At 38.0% G+C, this 15,000-nt stretch overlaps 1 protein-coding gene across 1 annotated transcript in view; it reads right to left on the bottom strand.

The window, feature by feature from the left end:
- The window catches only part of LOC144960948 (prolyl 4-hydroxylase subunit alpha-1-like), a 16,708-nt gene extending 10,740 nt beyond the window's left edge, over positions 1–5,968 (bottom strand). The window contains exons 1-2 of the mRNA XM_078894326.1: positions 5,215–5,968; positions 3,528–3,689 (exon numbers count right to left, since the gene is read on the bottom strand). Of these exons, the coding sequence (XP_078750452.1) occupies positions 3,528–3,689; positions 5,215–5,389 (337 nt within the window). The 5' untranslated portion in view covers positions 5,390–5,968. The remainder of the gene's footprint in view (positions 1–3,527; positions 3,690–5,214) is intronic.
- Positions 5,969–15,000: the final 9,032 nt, after the last annotated feature.

The following is a 15,000-nucleotide window of genomic DNA, read 5'->3' as shown; positions in this document are numbered from 1 at the left end:
TCGGATCGGAAGGTCCTGGGTTCGAGCCTCGCTCGGCGCATAGTTGAGTCCTTGGAAAGGCTCTTTACTCACATTTTCTCACTGTATTCAGGTGTAAAATGAGTACCTGGCCGTTAACAGCGTTGTCTCTGTCCGAAAAAATGTAATATCGCCTAACAGGCGTCATGTCCCGTCCTACATGCTAAATGTATAGCTGTTGGTCAGGGACCCATTGTAAAGCGCCTTGAGCACGTTTAGTAGATATTGCGCTATATAAGATCTCAATTATTTATTATAATTATTGAATTATTTCAAAACTAAACGCAGAGGATCAATAATAAAATACTTGATTAAAGAACTATTGATAGTCGGTAAAAATAAGTTTTAATACCAGATATCTGATTTAATTGAATCTTCCGAGAAATAATATTCTGTGCGTCCGGCTGGATTAAAAGTGATGTATTATAGTTATATAATATTTGTAAAGTAGTAGTAGCGTATGGCTACACTCCCAAATTTATTTCATCAACCCAACTTCTGAAGGCCCTCCTTCGCCCTAAGGACGGTTTCGTAGCCATCTTCAAGTTTAGTGACTGGACAGTGGAGGACGATGTGATCGCTGGTCTCTGGGGCTGCCTGACATTTCTGGCAGGTATCACTGTTTTGAAGTTTCCATCTGCACATATTTGATGCAGTTCTGCCATGTCCAGTTAAGAGGCGATTTGAGGAAGTCCAGTATTTCCTGGCATTATTGAATGCAGGGACTCTTTTGGTTGGATCTTTAATGACGTTTCCTCCTCTTGGTGTTTCCCTGTTCACTTGTGCTTCTTTGTGGTCTAAATCCCGCTTGCCCGGGTGGTATGCAGGGATTTACATATGGGGTGATTCGCTCTAGTACGATTCTTTCCAGGAGCTTGTATAAGCAACAAAGTAGAGATATTGGTCTAGAGCTGGATGGTTTAGTCATTGCTTTACCTGGTATTAATATGGCGATTACTTTGGCATGTTTCCAAATTTGTGGGTATGTGCCCTTTCCCGTGATGTCAGTCATAGTATATGCCAGCCAGTCTATTGTTACTGGGCCAAAGTTAGTAATCATGTCGGGGTATATTCCATCAATGCCAGCAACTTTCCCATTATTTTCCTTTATAGCTTCTTTCAGTTCATTAATCGTTATTGGGACAATTCAAAACATGCCATGGTCAGGCAAAGTTTTCATGGTCTTTTGATATTCTTTTATTTCTTTTTAAAATTGTGTTGTCCCCGTTTAATTTCTTTGGCAATTTCGTCGGCTGCAATCTGGGGAGCTGATTTTGTTTGACGAGCTTCAGGGTTTAGCTTTTTTAGGGTTGCCATGCATGACGGCTGGAGTGATTGAGGTCAAAGTTTTCAACAATTTCTACCCATCTCTCTTTTCAGCTTTCATGTAGTGTGTTTAGTAGTTCTTCTGCAACCTGTTCATTATGTGTCTCCTCAACAATTCTTTGCTTCGCTCATTCCAGCATGGAATGTATTGTTTTCTAAAATCCCTGGGTATGTTCTTCTTTGCGGACATTAGAACAAGTTTGTTAAATCTCCCTATATTTTTTTTTGGGGGGGGGGGGGGGGGGGGGATCCTTTGGCAGGTTTTGTCAATTTCATCAGCGAAAGCTTTCCAGTTTGCTTTCGGAAATTCCACCTTGGTTTGGGCAGGGTGTTCATGATTGGGATTTTGATTCCAGTTCTGACAAGGTCTGGACGATGTTGACTGTGAGGAAATCTCCCAGGATTTCTCTAGTTGACTTCAGCGAATTTCCATTCGGGTCCTTTTTATCATATTCTTTGCACCAACGGGCCGATCTTAAAGTTGGGGTTGTAAATGTGTGTTAGTAAATTAAGGTTTGCCCATTGTGAGATCTCATTCCTTGGAGTGTCATTTTTGTTGTAACCCAATTCGGAATGGTGGCTGTTGAAGTCTCCCATGATTATGGATGGGTTTACTTGGTCTTTAGGGTAAGAGGCCCAGTTAAGATTTGGTGGTTTGTATACATTAGTAATTTCAGTGTCACCAAATTTAATAGTGATTATTTGTGTGCCGTTGATTTCTGTGCTGCCTCTCAGGTCAGTGACTTGGGCTGCTGCTCTGGCATGCCGTATTGCCTATGGTACTGATTGTTTATTACGTGATATCCCTGAATGTTGTATCTTGAGGGAGGGGCAGTGTCATCGAGATGAGTTTCCTGAAGGAGGACAATATCAACATCATATTTTTTGAGTACGTGTGATAGGTACTCACACTTAGCCATTGATATTCCTTCTATATTTAGGGAAAGTATTTTATTGTTAGTGCCTATAGTGAGATTGTTTTCAACGTTGGAGTCTAGCTCACTTGTCATGTCAATCGGACTTCGTACGTTTGGCACGCGGTCCGTTTTGTACTGGGCGACGACCGAGCCAGCATGGTATCTTTTCCTATTTTTCATTTTCATTGAGTTTGGAGTGTAAACCCAGGAGAAGGAAGGGCCTTGTCTGGACGCCGGTTTGGATCATCTTGGTCTGGCTACTCATCAGGAGGATTGGATCTAGGCTGGTATCACTTTCAGGGTCATGGCAGCGCACAAGCTCCTGTACGACGGCAACGTGATGATCCTTCTCAGGAGATATTATAGCTCACAGCCAGAAACTCAGAGGGGAGAAGTCATATTAATAATTTTCTATGTCATATTAATTATGCATCTCTTGTATTTGAAAACTGCGGTTCCTTTGAAATGTTATACTGTGGAAAACTTACATGGGATCTAGCGTTAGAGACATACAGTGATATTTTACATTCATTCATTCAAAGAGCACCCTCTCCCCACCCCGCTACCCCCCCCCCCCCCTTTCCAATGAACGTAATTCAAGAGCGGCAAACACGTAGCGTACTCGATGGGTGACCAGTGGGATTTCGTGACATGTCTTGTCCGACCTTTATGAGTTGTGTTGCTCATCAGTTGGTCGGGTGCTATGTCTTTGTGAAAGGGATTTCTCCTAATCCTATCGGAGACTGGGGTAAAAAAAAAAATAATAATAATGATAATAATAACAATAATAATAATAATAATAATGAAATAATAATAATAATAATAATAATAATAATAATAATAATAATAATAATAATAATAAAATAATAATAATAATAATAATAATAATAATAATAATAATAATAATAATAAATATATAATAATAATAATAATAATAATAATATAATAATAATAATAATAATAATAATAATAATAATAATAATAATAATAATAATAATAAAATAATAATAATAATAATAATAATAATAAAAAAGAAGAAGAAGAAGAAGAAGAAGAAGAAGAAGAAGAAAGAAGAAGAAGAAGAAGAAGAAGATGATGATGATGTGATGATGATGATGATGATGATGATGATGATGATGATGATGATGATGATGATAATGGTGATGATGGTGATGATGATGATGATGATGATGATGATGATGATGATGATGATGATGATGATGATGATGATGATGATGACATTAATGATATTGTTACTCTAATTACCTGTGAGAATAGGTGATTTCATTCCACGTAGGTTTCCTCTGACAACCTCTGAGATATTCAGATTATAAGTTGTCGTTAGTCTGTTCATAGCTGCGTAAGTCCCTTTCATGTCTTCAAATGTTGGCAGACCGTTATTATTTTCTTTGAATTTTTCAAACATTACTGAGCAAGAAAAATAGAATGAACAAGAATTTAATTGGACTAACGATCTAACTCAAGAGTACAAAGGAAGCAGAAAACCGTGGCCTATAATTCTAACAACCGAGGCAAATCTATGATGTATCCCCTGTATAGATAGTATGCGCTTGGCTAAGAAGTTCACAACATTGCCATCCGGAAGTATAACGGACCAACACACAAAACTGTGTGTATCCATGAACGTTTATAGTCAGATTAATACAGTTTAGTGAACATTACTCATAAACGCGGATGGCAATAACCAATAACAAAGACCAGATTGACGTCATCTTTGTTCTATCTATATGTCTTCTTTATACAGCTCTTCATAGTTATAATTATAATATAAGATCAGCATACTGCACTACTGTAACACTATCTATCTATCTGTCTACCTATCTATCTATCTATCTATCTATCTATCTATCTATCTATCTATCTATCTATCTATCTATCTATCTATCTATCTATCTATCTATCTATCTATCTATCATTCTATCTATCTATCCATCTATCTATCTATATATCCATCCATCCATCTATCTATCTATCTATCTATCTATCTATCTATCTATCTATCTATCTATCTAACTATCTATCCCTCTCTCTATTTATATTTCTATCTGTGAACCTATCCATCTATCTATCTATCTATCTATCTATCTATCTATCTATCTATCTATCTATCTATCTATCTATCTATCTATCTATCTATCTATCTATCTATCTGTCTATCTATCTATCTATCTATCTATCTATCGATCTATCTATCCATCTAACTATCTATCCCTCTCTCTATTTATATTTCTATCTGTGAATCTATCCATCAGTCCATCTATCTATCTATCTATCTATCTATCTATCTATCTATCTATCTATCTATCTATCTATCTATCTATCTATCTATCTATCTATCTATCTATCTATCTATCTATCTATCTATCTATCTGTCTATCTATCTTAACTATCTATCTCTACATCTATCCATTTATCTACCTATTATCCACCTATCTCTCTAATTATCAAGTAATCTGTCTATTTATCAATAAATAAATAATCAATCAAGCAATCTATGTGATAAATCAATCAATCAATCAATCAATCAATTCATCCATCGACCTATCTGTCTATCTCTAATGACAGACACAGAACATTTCTTGACGTCATATCCTCATCATTATTTTAGTAATTTTCCTTGCTGCTTTATTACTACCAGGATCGCGATAGCTCAATAGGTAGAGCACTCACTTCATACGTAAAATGACTAAAATCGATTCCGGGGGTCGCAGACTATCTTCTGACCTCTTGTCCATCCAGCGGCGATTAGGTAGCTGGCTCTATTACTCTTACATCTGGTGGAAAGTACTTTGATATAGACTACCGTCCTATCAAAAGAAAGACAAGCTGTAGTAACAAGGATCAACTCCGGCTCTATAGCCCCAATGGCTCTGAAGAACTACTTCTTCTATTATAAATAACTGTCGAAACAAAACTGCATCAAGTCACTTACAGTCCCATGTGTTGTTGTAGATAACTGGCGAGACGTTTTGCTGCCAATCCAAAGTAAATCTTTTGATAAGCAGGTAAGCGTTGATAGGGTTTCCCACATAAGAGCTGAGGTTAACCATTGCATTGTCGGCGTGGGTTTCGTATTCTTCGGCTATCCTGAGGGGTAAAATGAACATGGGTGTGTTTCCTATGATAAACTAGCTATTGAAGGAATTTAAGGTCTCGTAATAAAAAAAAAAAAAAACAACTGTTGTTCCACTATCTCCGGGAACTTTTTACTTCAAAAAATATCTACATTAAAAAATGTCTCAAATCTGGAATTTCAACCCCCCCCCCCCCCCCAAAAAAAAAAAAAAACAAACAAACCAAACAAAACAAAACAAAAAAAAAACAAAAACCAAAAATACAAAAACAACAACAAAAAAAAAGAAAACAACACAATTAAAACATAACAAGACACAAAACAGATCAAAACAAAGAAAAAAACAAACAAACAAACAAACAAACAAACATACGTTTGTTTAGTTCTTGGTTAATGGTTCTCTGACCTGTGCGACACTTTTCAGTCAAATCAGCGCCAGTAAAAAGGAAGAAGATGGGATAGTTTTTAAAAAAAGGCTAGACTTACAATAAAAGCACACGGGAAAAGGTCATAAAAACAGAGGGGACTGGATCAATGGACATGATCTATAGATAGTATGCAGATGACGTCACTCAGGCCTTTGTTATTGTTTTTGCCATCCGCGTTTATGAGTTGTTCTCACTAAACTGTATTAACCAGACTATAAAAGTTCATGGTTACACAGAGTTTGTGTGTTGGTCCGTTATACTTCCGGATGGCAATGTTGTGAACTCCTTGGCCAAGCGCATTCTATCTATATTAACTTTTCATGTGATCGAGGTCATAGGTCACATTGCAAAATGTGCTCAAAGTGACCCACATAGTGAAAAGTGTTCACATATTTTGAAATATTTAATATCAGGATTGGTCATTTTGTTCAGTTTGACAGATGTGTATGTTTATAAATTACTTTTGTAAACAAAGCAGCGTGTTTACATTTGTTAAAAAATATCCAATCGTTGGACATCAACAAGTCACGTGATTGATGACTTGGTTGGACGAAAACATGAATATAGATAGTATGCACTTGGCCAAGAAGTTCACAACATTGCCATCCGGAAGTATAACGGACCAGCACACAAAACTATGTCTAACCATAAAACTTTTATAGATAGTATGCGCTTGGCTAAGAAGCTCATAACATTGCCATCCGGAAGTATAACGGACCAACACACAAACTCTGTGTAACCATGAACTTTTATAGTCTGGTTAATATAGTTTAGTGAGAACAACTCACAAACGCGGATGGCAAAAAGAATAACAAAGGCCTGAGTGTCGTCATCTGCATACTATCTATAGTCCGGTTAACACAGTTTAGTGAGAAGCACTCACAAACGCGGATGGCAAAATACAATAACAAAGGCTTGAGTGACGTCATCTTTGTTCTATCTATAGATCGCTCCCATTAGGACACAGGAGGAAGAGTTTCAATTTCAACCTGTCAATCTGCTTTGTTTAAGATCAACAAAAAGTCTCATCCAGACGCAAGCACACAATCCCAACAAGAATAACACACTCAAAAGATGGTATTCAATACATATAAATATTAGAAAAATAAGGAAGGGATGTGTGTGTGTGTGTTGTGTGTGCGATAGAGAGAGAGAGAGAGAGAGAGAGAGAGAGAGAGAGAGAGAGAGAGAGAGAGAGAGAGAGAGAGAGAGAGAGAGAGAATCAGAGAAAAAGAGAGAGGGGAAAAAAGAGAGAAAAAGAAAATAAAGAAAGAAAGACACACACACACACACACACACACACACAGAGAGAGAGAGAGAGAGAGAGAGAGAGAGAGAGAGAGAGAGTATGTGTGTGTGCGTGCGTGTGATAGACAGAGAGAGAGAGAGAGAGAGAGGGGGGGGGGGAGAGAGAGCGAATGAGATAAAGAGAGGAAGGGAGAGAAATGGAGAGAGTGAGAGAGAGAGAGAGAGAGAGAAAGAGAGAGAGGGTGCGTTTGTGTGTGTGAGCGCGTGTGTGTGTGTGTGTGCGTGCGTGTGTGTATGTGTGTGTGCGTGTGTGTATGTGTGTGTGTGTGTGTTGAAAGAAATGACAGCATGGAGACCTTTCGGAGGGCCTCTCCTACGGACGGCTTTCTGGAAATCTTCGGACAGCTCTAAGGGCCTCGGGATGGCTTGAGAATGTTTTAGATTATGACCTCCGGACAGGGCTCCGCACAACTTCCCAAGGCATTGAGACGGCTCCGGACGGCAATGGGAGCGATCTTATATTCTGTTTTTCGTCCAACCGGGTTTCATCAATCAATTGATTTGTTGCTGTCCCAGCGATTGGATATTTCTTAAAAAAATGTAAATATACTGTTTTGTTTACAAAAGTTATAAACATATCCATGTGTCAAATTGAATAAAATGGCCAATCGTGATGTTAGGGATTTGAAAAGCACTTTTCACAATGTGGGTCACTTTGAGCACATTTTGAAATGTGACCAATGACCTCGAGCACATGGAAAATTTAATAAGATCATGCCCATTAGAAACTGATTGAAAGAAATGCCAGCACGAGGAGCTTTCGGAAGACCTCCCCTTTGGACGGCGTCTGGAAAGCTTCGGACAGCTCAGAGGGGCTCCGGATGGTTTGAAAAGGCTTTAGATGACCTCCGGACGACTCCGGACGGCTTCCATATACCACAAGACGGCTTTGGACGGCAATTCGACTGATGCTGTTGGGGTGGCCGGGTGGGGGGGGGGGGACTGCTGTTATAGATAGTATGCGCTTGGCTAAGAAGCTCATAACATTGCCATCCGGAAGTATAACGGATCAACACACAAAACTGTGTGCAACCATGAACGTTAATAGTCAGTTTTAATATAGTTTAGTGAGAATTACTCCAAACACCGATGGCAAAAAAAACAATAACAAAGGCCTGAGTAACGTCAACTTCGAACTATCTATAGGCAGTATGCGCTTGACTAACAAGCTCAAAACATTGCCATCCGGAAGTATAACGGATCAACACACAAAAACTATTTGTAAATTGAACGTTTATAGTTTGGTGATACAGTTTAGTGAGAATTACTCAAACGTGGATGGCAAAAAGCAATGGGACAAAGACATGAATGACGTAACTCATTCTATCTCAGGGTATTGTTTTTTGCCATCCGTTGTTTATGAGTAAATTATATGTATATTATAATATATATTATATATTATTATATATATTATATATATATATATATATATATATATATATTCTTTAAAAAATATAGGAATTGTGGAGAACATTGTGCTTATTGAGTCAATAAAAAATTGATACGGCGCACAACTCTATGAAAATTTGAAAATTAGAAATGTTTTTTTTCAGATAGATAAACAGTAACTTGATTTCCTTTTTAATTTAAAAAATTTGTTTAAAAGTTTGTTGAGTCAAAACAGATTCTTTAAAAAATGTACCAACGACGACACTTGACTCCCCCAAAAAGAACTAATTTTGATACTGTAAAAAGTTGTCAATTTGCGTCATCTTTTTTAGAAATAAGTATTATTATTATTCCGTTGTGTTGTTGATTTAGCGGTGATCAGTTTTGTTATGTAGTGTGTTTGTGTGTGTGGTGTGTGTGTATGTTTGTGTGTTTTTTGTTGTGTGTGGTGTATACATGTTTGTGTGTTGGCATTTTTCAGCAAATCGTGGCATTATAGTGATATTATTCACTTGATCCTGAAGGTATTTCAGTCGCCATTTTGATTCTCTTTTTTATTTGGGTTAGTCGAGATCGAAGGATTTTTTTTTTTTTGGGTTAGTCATAAGTTTAGTAAAGGTGCTGGATGTTTGTTTTTCATAAGTTAAGTAAAGGGGGAGGGCATTCCGAAAGCTCCTACATCCCCAGTATTCTTTAAATTTTTTTTTTCACGTGATATTTTTTCAGGCATTTATTTATTCAGTTTTCATTATATAGAAGTATTTTAAAAACTTTAGAAACAAACCTTGATGTTTTGTGAAGTTTAAAATTTCCTAATTTGACCTTTGTTTTGATTTTCGCCCGCCTTTTTATTTGTTAAGTATTAAAAAGGTAGTGCAAAGCAGTCCGGGGGAAAGTTGTTTTATTAAAATTTGTCATCTTTTTTTCTATTAGGGTTAGCTCAAGATCGGAGGATTTTTTTTCTATTAGGGTTAGTCAAAGTCTTAGTAAAAAAATGCTGGATGTTTTTTTTTTCCCTAAGTTAAGTAAAGGGGAGACATCCGAAAGTTCCTACATCCCGAGTTTCTTTAAAAATTTTGTATTTTCACCGTTGATATTTTGTCAGGGCGTTTTTTATTCAATTTGTCATGCAATGACAATTAACAAGTTCTCAGGAAAGACAATAAGAAAAGGTGGGGTTTTCTTACCACAACGGTTTTTTCACACACGGCAACTGTATGTTGCTGTGTCAGGGGTCAGAGGCTATAGCGGTTTACACTTCTGTTGGGCCAACAGAAAAATCAACCGAAGTTTACCAAATTACACGACAACGTTGTTTACCAAATCTGCCTCATTAAATGATGGTGAGTACAGTATGAATGAAAAAAGGTTCTTTCCCCGCGAAATTCGGGCTTTTTACGAGTATATAATATTTTTATTTATATATATATATATATATATATATATATATATAATATTATATTTATATTATAAAAAATTTCTTTTACATCTCTCTCTCCCTAACCACTCATCCACTCCCGAACAACTTCACCCATAAACACGGCGGTCGTTAGGAAAAAAACATTTTGTTCTAGCGATCTAAATATAATCCATAAAAACACACAAAACAAAATAACACACACAACACACACCCACAACACTTCAAACTTCAGAAACGAAATATATAACACAGTTAGCCTACATCATTATTGTTTGTCAACAAACACAACCCCCAGCCTGTTTCCACCAAAAGCGATAAAAATATGTTTTTGGTTGTTGTTAGTTTTTCTTGGACCGAGGTGTGTGTGTGTGTGTGTGGGGGGGGGGGGAACAAAGTAAAAACAGACATCGCCGCCCGAAAAGTGTTAACTAATGACGTCAAAAAAAAACGTTGAATCTTGTTTGACCGTAAAATATAGATAGAACGAAGATGATGTCACTCGGACCTTTGTCATTGCTTTTTGCCATCCGCGTTTATGAGTTATGCTCACTAAACTGTTTTAACCAGACTAAAACGTTCCATGGTTACACACAGTTTTGTGGTTGGTTCCGTTATCTTTTGATGGCAAAAAGTCGTGAGCTTCTAAGCCGCGCATAAATATCTATTAAAATAAGTTTGCTACCCGCTTGAATTATTATCAGTCCACCAAAATTAATGTTTGCGACCCCTAAGAAAAAACAAAATTCTCAAGTTTTTAAAAAAAAAATGGATTCAAATGGATCATTTACCGCCAGAATTTGATTTCTGAAACTAACACTTGGTTGCACAATTGAAAAAAAAAACCCAACACTCAAGCGTCATTGAATTGTGTTCGAAATTATGCGTGCATCTGATTTATTACCCAAAGACGCCAAAGTAAAAAAACACCAAGGTGTGTTGTCGCGAGTTTTTACCCCGCACGCGTGGGGTTTTTAAAAAAGACATATAATAATATTATTAGTCGTTTAAATGTTATTTAATTTGAAATCCACCCTCTCCTTACCACCTATTGGAAAACGTCACAAATGTTACGATGCAAACGTCACTTTTCTCATCCAGATTTCATTTCCTTTTGCTATAGATATAAAAACTTGACTTCTGTAATAGAGCTTTATTGGGCGAACAAATTATATATATAACGTGCTTGTTGCTTTTCTGTTTGAGTAAAAATGCCCGTTTTTATGTTGGGTGGGTGTTTAAGTTTGGGGAAAATTTTGAAAATGGCTTGGTAAGGAAAGGGTTTTAAATAGGGGAGGGGCAGGTTACGGGCCCTACCGCACTGGCAGGATGCCCGGAAAACGGTAACCATGTAATAAAGTAAAATCTCCGCACCCATTGGGCGGGACAAAAAAATTATTGGTCCGAGCCCTTTGTTTTAAAAACAACGGAACAGGATACCCGTCCGTGTTCATATAATTTGTGATAGATAGTATAGCCGCCTTCCGTATAAGGACCCAAAAAGTCCCCCAGATTGGCGGCGCCTTTTCCAAAAATTGCAAATTTCCCTTTTTTATTTTCTGCATCCCCAGCATGGAAAACAAATTAGAATACATTGCATAAGTGTCCCTATTTTAACTCTTTCCCTTTTTCTTCAGTTTTGCGGATTGTGTTAGAAATTTTTAAATTGTAATTTTTTAGGGAATTTTAAAAATCAGACCATTAATATGATGAAATAGAGGGGAGGTGAAAGAAGGGAGAGAGAGAGAGAAAGAGAGAGGAAGAGAGAAGAAAAAGGGGGAGGAAAAGGGGGGGGGAGAGGGGAAAAATTTTGTGTGAAAAGAGAAAAAAGGGGTGTTTTGGGTTCCTGGGAGAGAAAGTGGAAAAAAAACGCGGGGTGGTTTTTTGTGGAGAAAAAAGGAGAGTGGGGTAAGAGATAAAAAAGTTTGAGATAAAGAAAGAGAAAAGAGATTGTTGAAGAGAGAGAAATTGAGTTTGTGTATCTTGTGTTTTGTAAAAAGTATGTGTTGTGGTGTGTGTGTGTGTGTAATAAAGGGGGGAAAAGATTTTTTTTGAGGGCAGAAGATAGGGAAATTTAGAGATTGAGATGAGTGTGATAGAGAAAAAGAGCTGAGAAGAAAGAAAAGCGGTTTGGGCTGTGGAAAGAAAAAAAAGGAGAGAGAGAGGAGAGAAGGAGAGGAGAGAGAGAGAGTAAATGCAAAGTGTATGTATATCCCGAGGGGTTTTTATGTGTGTGAGATAAGAGAGGGAAATAGAGGAAGAGGGAAAAGAGAGGTTAAAGCGTGTGTATGTTTAAATTTTAGGGGGCGTGTGTATGTGTGTAGATAGAGAAAGAGATGGGGGGAAGGAAAAGGGGAGGAGAGAAGGGGAAAAGGGGAAAGGGGGAAAGAAAAAGAAATGGAAGGGGAAGGAAAAGGAGAAGGAGAGAGAAGGGGGGAAAAAGATAGATAGGTTAGAGAGAGAGAAGGAGAGAGAGAGAGAGGGGAAAGAGGAAGGTGGGGGAAAAGGAGAGAGAGAAGGGAGAGATAAAAAAGATTTAAAAAGAGAAAGAATAAAATAGAAAGAGAGAGAAAAAAAGGGGAGGAGAGAAAAAAAAGGAAAGAGAGAGAAGGGGAAGGAAAAAGAGAAAGAGAGAGAGAAGAGGGGAGAGAAGGAGGGGAGGGGAAGGGTAAAAAGGGGGAGGGGAAAAAGAAAGAAAAGGAGAAAGGGGGGAGAGAGAAGGGGAGGAGAGGAAAAAAGAAAGAGAGATAGGGGCAGAGAAGAAAAAGGAGAAGGGGAGAAGGAGAAAAAGAAGAGAGAGAAGAAGGGGGAGAGAAAGAAAAAGGGGAAAAGGAGAGAGAAAAAGGAAGAAGGGAAGAGGAGAAAGAGGGTGTGGGGGGGAAGGTGGAGGGGGGTAAGGGAAAAGGGAAAGGGAAAAAGGGGGAAGGGGGGGGGAGAGGGGGGTGGGGGGGGGGGGCGCCAAAGGGGGGGGGAGGAAAAAAGGGGGAAGGAAGGGGAAGGGAGGTGGGGGGGGGAATGGTGGGGGGGGGCCCCCAGGGGGGGGGTGTCCCCCTGGGGGGGGGTTGGGGGGGGGGGGAGTTCCCCAGGGGGGGCCCTTGGAAAGAAAAATTTTAGGGGGGGGGTAAGGGAAAAGGGGGAAGGGGGGGTTGTTTTGGCCCCGAGGGAGCGGAATTTGGGGAAAAGAAGGGAAAAGGGTAAAAAGGGCGGGGGGTTGTTTTGAGTTGGGGGGGGGAAAAAGGAATAAAAAACCCCCCCAAGGGGGAAATTTTTGGCCCCACCCCCTTTGGGAAAAAATAAACCCCCCAAATTTTTAAAGGAGATTAATTTTTACGCCCGAAGGAAAGGGAATTTTTTTCCCCATAGCCCAAAAATAATTTTACCGCTTTTCCCCCTTTTTTCCCCCTGTTTTAATTTTAAAATTTTCCCCCAAAAAATTTCCCCAATGCCCTTCCGGGAAAACACAATTTCCCCAAAATTCTCGTTGACTGAAAATTTCATCCAATTTGTTTATAATTGAAGGGAAAGTAACAAGTTTATTTGAAGCCGCCTTGAAAAAAATTTTTTTGGCCAGGGGAGATTAAAATAACAAGCCGGATGAAAAAAAAAAATTTTAAAAAATTAAAAAAAAATTTAGTTGAATATAAATATATTGTTCAAAAAGGGGTTTTTAATGGGAATTTTTAAGAGTTTAAAAATTAAATTTATAGAAAATTTTTTTTGGTTTGTTGTTTTTTTGGGGAAAATGTTAAATTTTAGGGGTGAAATGCCAAAAATTTATTTTTTGCCAGTTTCATTTAATTGTTTTAAAAGTATTGTTGATTAATTTGGGATGGGTTTATTAATTTTAAATTTTTTTTGGGAAATTGGCCATGTTTTTAATTTTTTTTGAGGTTTGGGAAGGGGAAAAAAATATTTAAATGTTGATTTTTTGGTGAAAAAAAGTAAAAAAAATTGAAGGGGTTCCCCATCCCCCTCGTTTTTTTGATGACCTTCCATTGTAATCGCCTCGCCCCCGGAAGGGGGGGGGGGGGGGGGGCGGGGGGGGAGTTTGGCCATTTTCGGGGGCCCCTTTTTTATTTTTTTCCCGGGTTCCCGGGATAGTGCTGGAAATGCGAAGGTTTTGATCAATCTTTTCAACGTTCTTCTCTTACCCACACGGAGGGGATTAACCACAAGACCACACCCCGCCCCACTTAATTTTCATATTTTATTTTCCAAATTTGGGCCATAAAATTTTTGTTTTTAAACTTCAAAATTCCGGTATAAAAATTCTATTATGAAAAGGGGTTGCCAGTTTGGGATCATCTTAGTTGATCGGGATATAATTTATTCACAGGGAAAAAGTGTTCAAATACCCGAACAATTTCGGCATAACCCCGTTTTTGAAAATTGGGGTAAAAATCAGAAATTTTCATTGATCCAAGGGGAAACATTTACCAAAGGGGAAAAGGGGGGGGAAGTGGGGGGGGGGGGGGGGAGGGGATATCATACCAATGAAACCTTTCGGTTAGCAAAATTTCGGGCCTTTTAATCCCAACATTGTTCATTTTTTTTCAGAACCCAAAAATTGAAGTAATGGATGTTTTAAAAATTCATTTTTTATCCCTATTTTACTTCGAAGTTAGATGAACTGGTCGAGAGGTTAAAATCATTGCACTGTGCCCCAAAGGTCCCGGGGGAGTCCCGCTTCAGGGACTTTGTTTTATCCCGGCAAGATTATTAAACCCACTTTGCTCACTTTGAGTTTTTTTGATTTAGAAACATTTTGTTGATAAAATTTTTCTAAAACCTTTAGGAATGCCTAGAACCCCCTCAAATCATAGTGCGGGAAAGGAAGTTCGTAATATTTTTTTTTACTTCGGAAAAAATCGGATTAATGCCATATAAAGGAAGACCAAGATTTTGGGCTGTCCAAAAATTAAAAGATGGAAAGTACGAAGCCCAAAAAGTGTCCACCAAAAAAGATTCAGGCCCTTATATTTGGGCTGGGGAAAATTTTGTTAATTCATTCGGGTTTATGTAACATAACCAAAAAAAAAAACAACAAAAAAAAAAAAAACCCCAAATAAAAGGGGAAAACTTTTCAATCCACAAAAAACGCAA

The sequence above is a fragment of the Berghia stephanieae genome, unplaced genomic scaffold (assembly GCF_034508935.2).
Source record: "Berghia stephanieae isolate SIO BIC M18660-M18661 unplaced genomic scaffold, UCSD_Bste_1.3 scaffold11, whole genome shotgun sequence".
Classification (NCBI taxonomy): domain Eukaryota; kingdom Metazoa; phylum Mollusca; class Gastropoda; order Nudibranchia; family Aeolidiidae; genus Berghia; species Berghia stephanieae.
The sequence above is the reverse complement of the archived record's forward strand: the minus strand, read 5'-3'. Positions and strand labels throughout refer to the sequence as shown.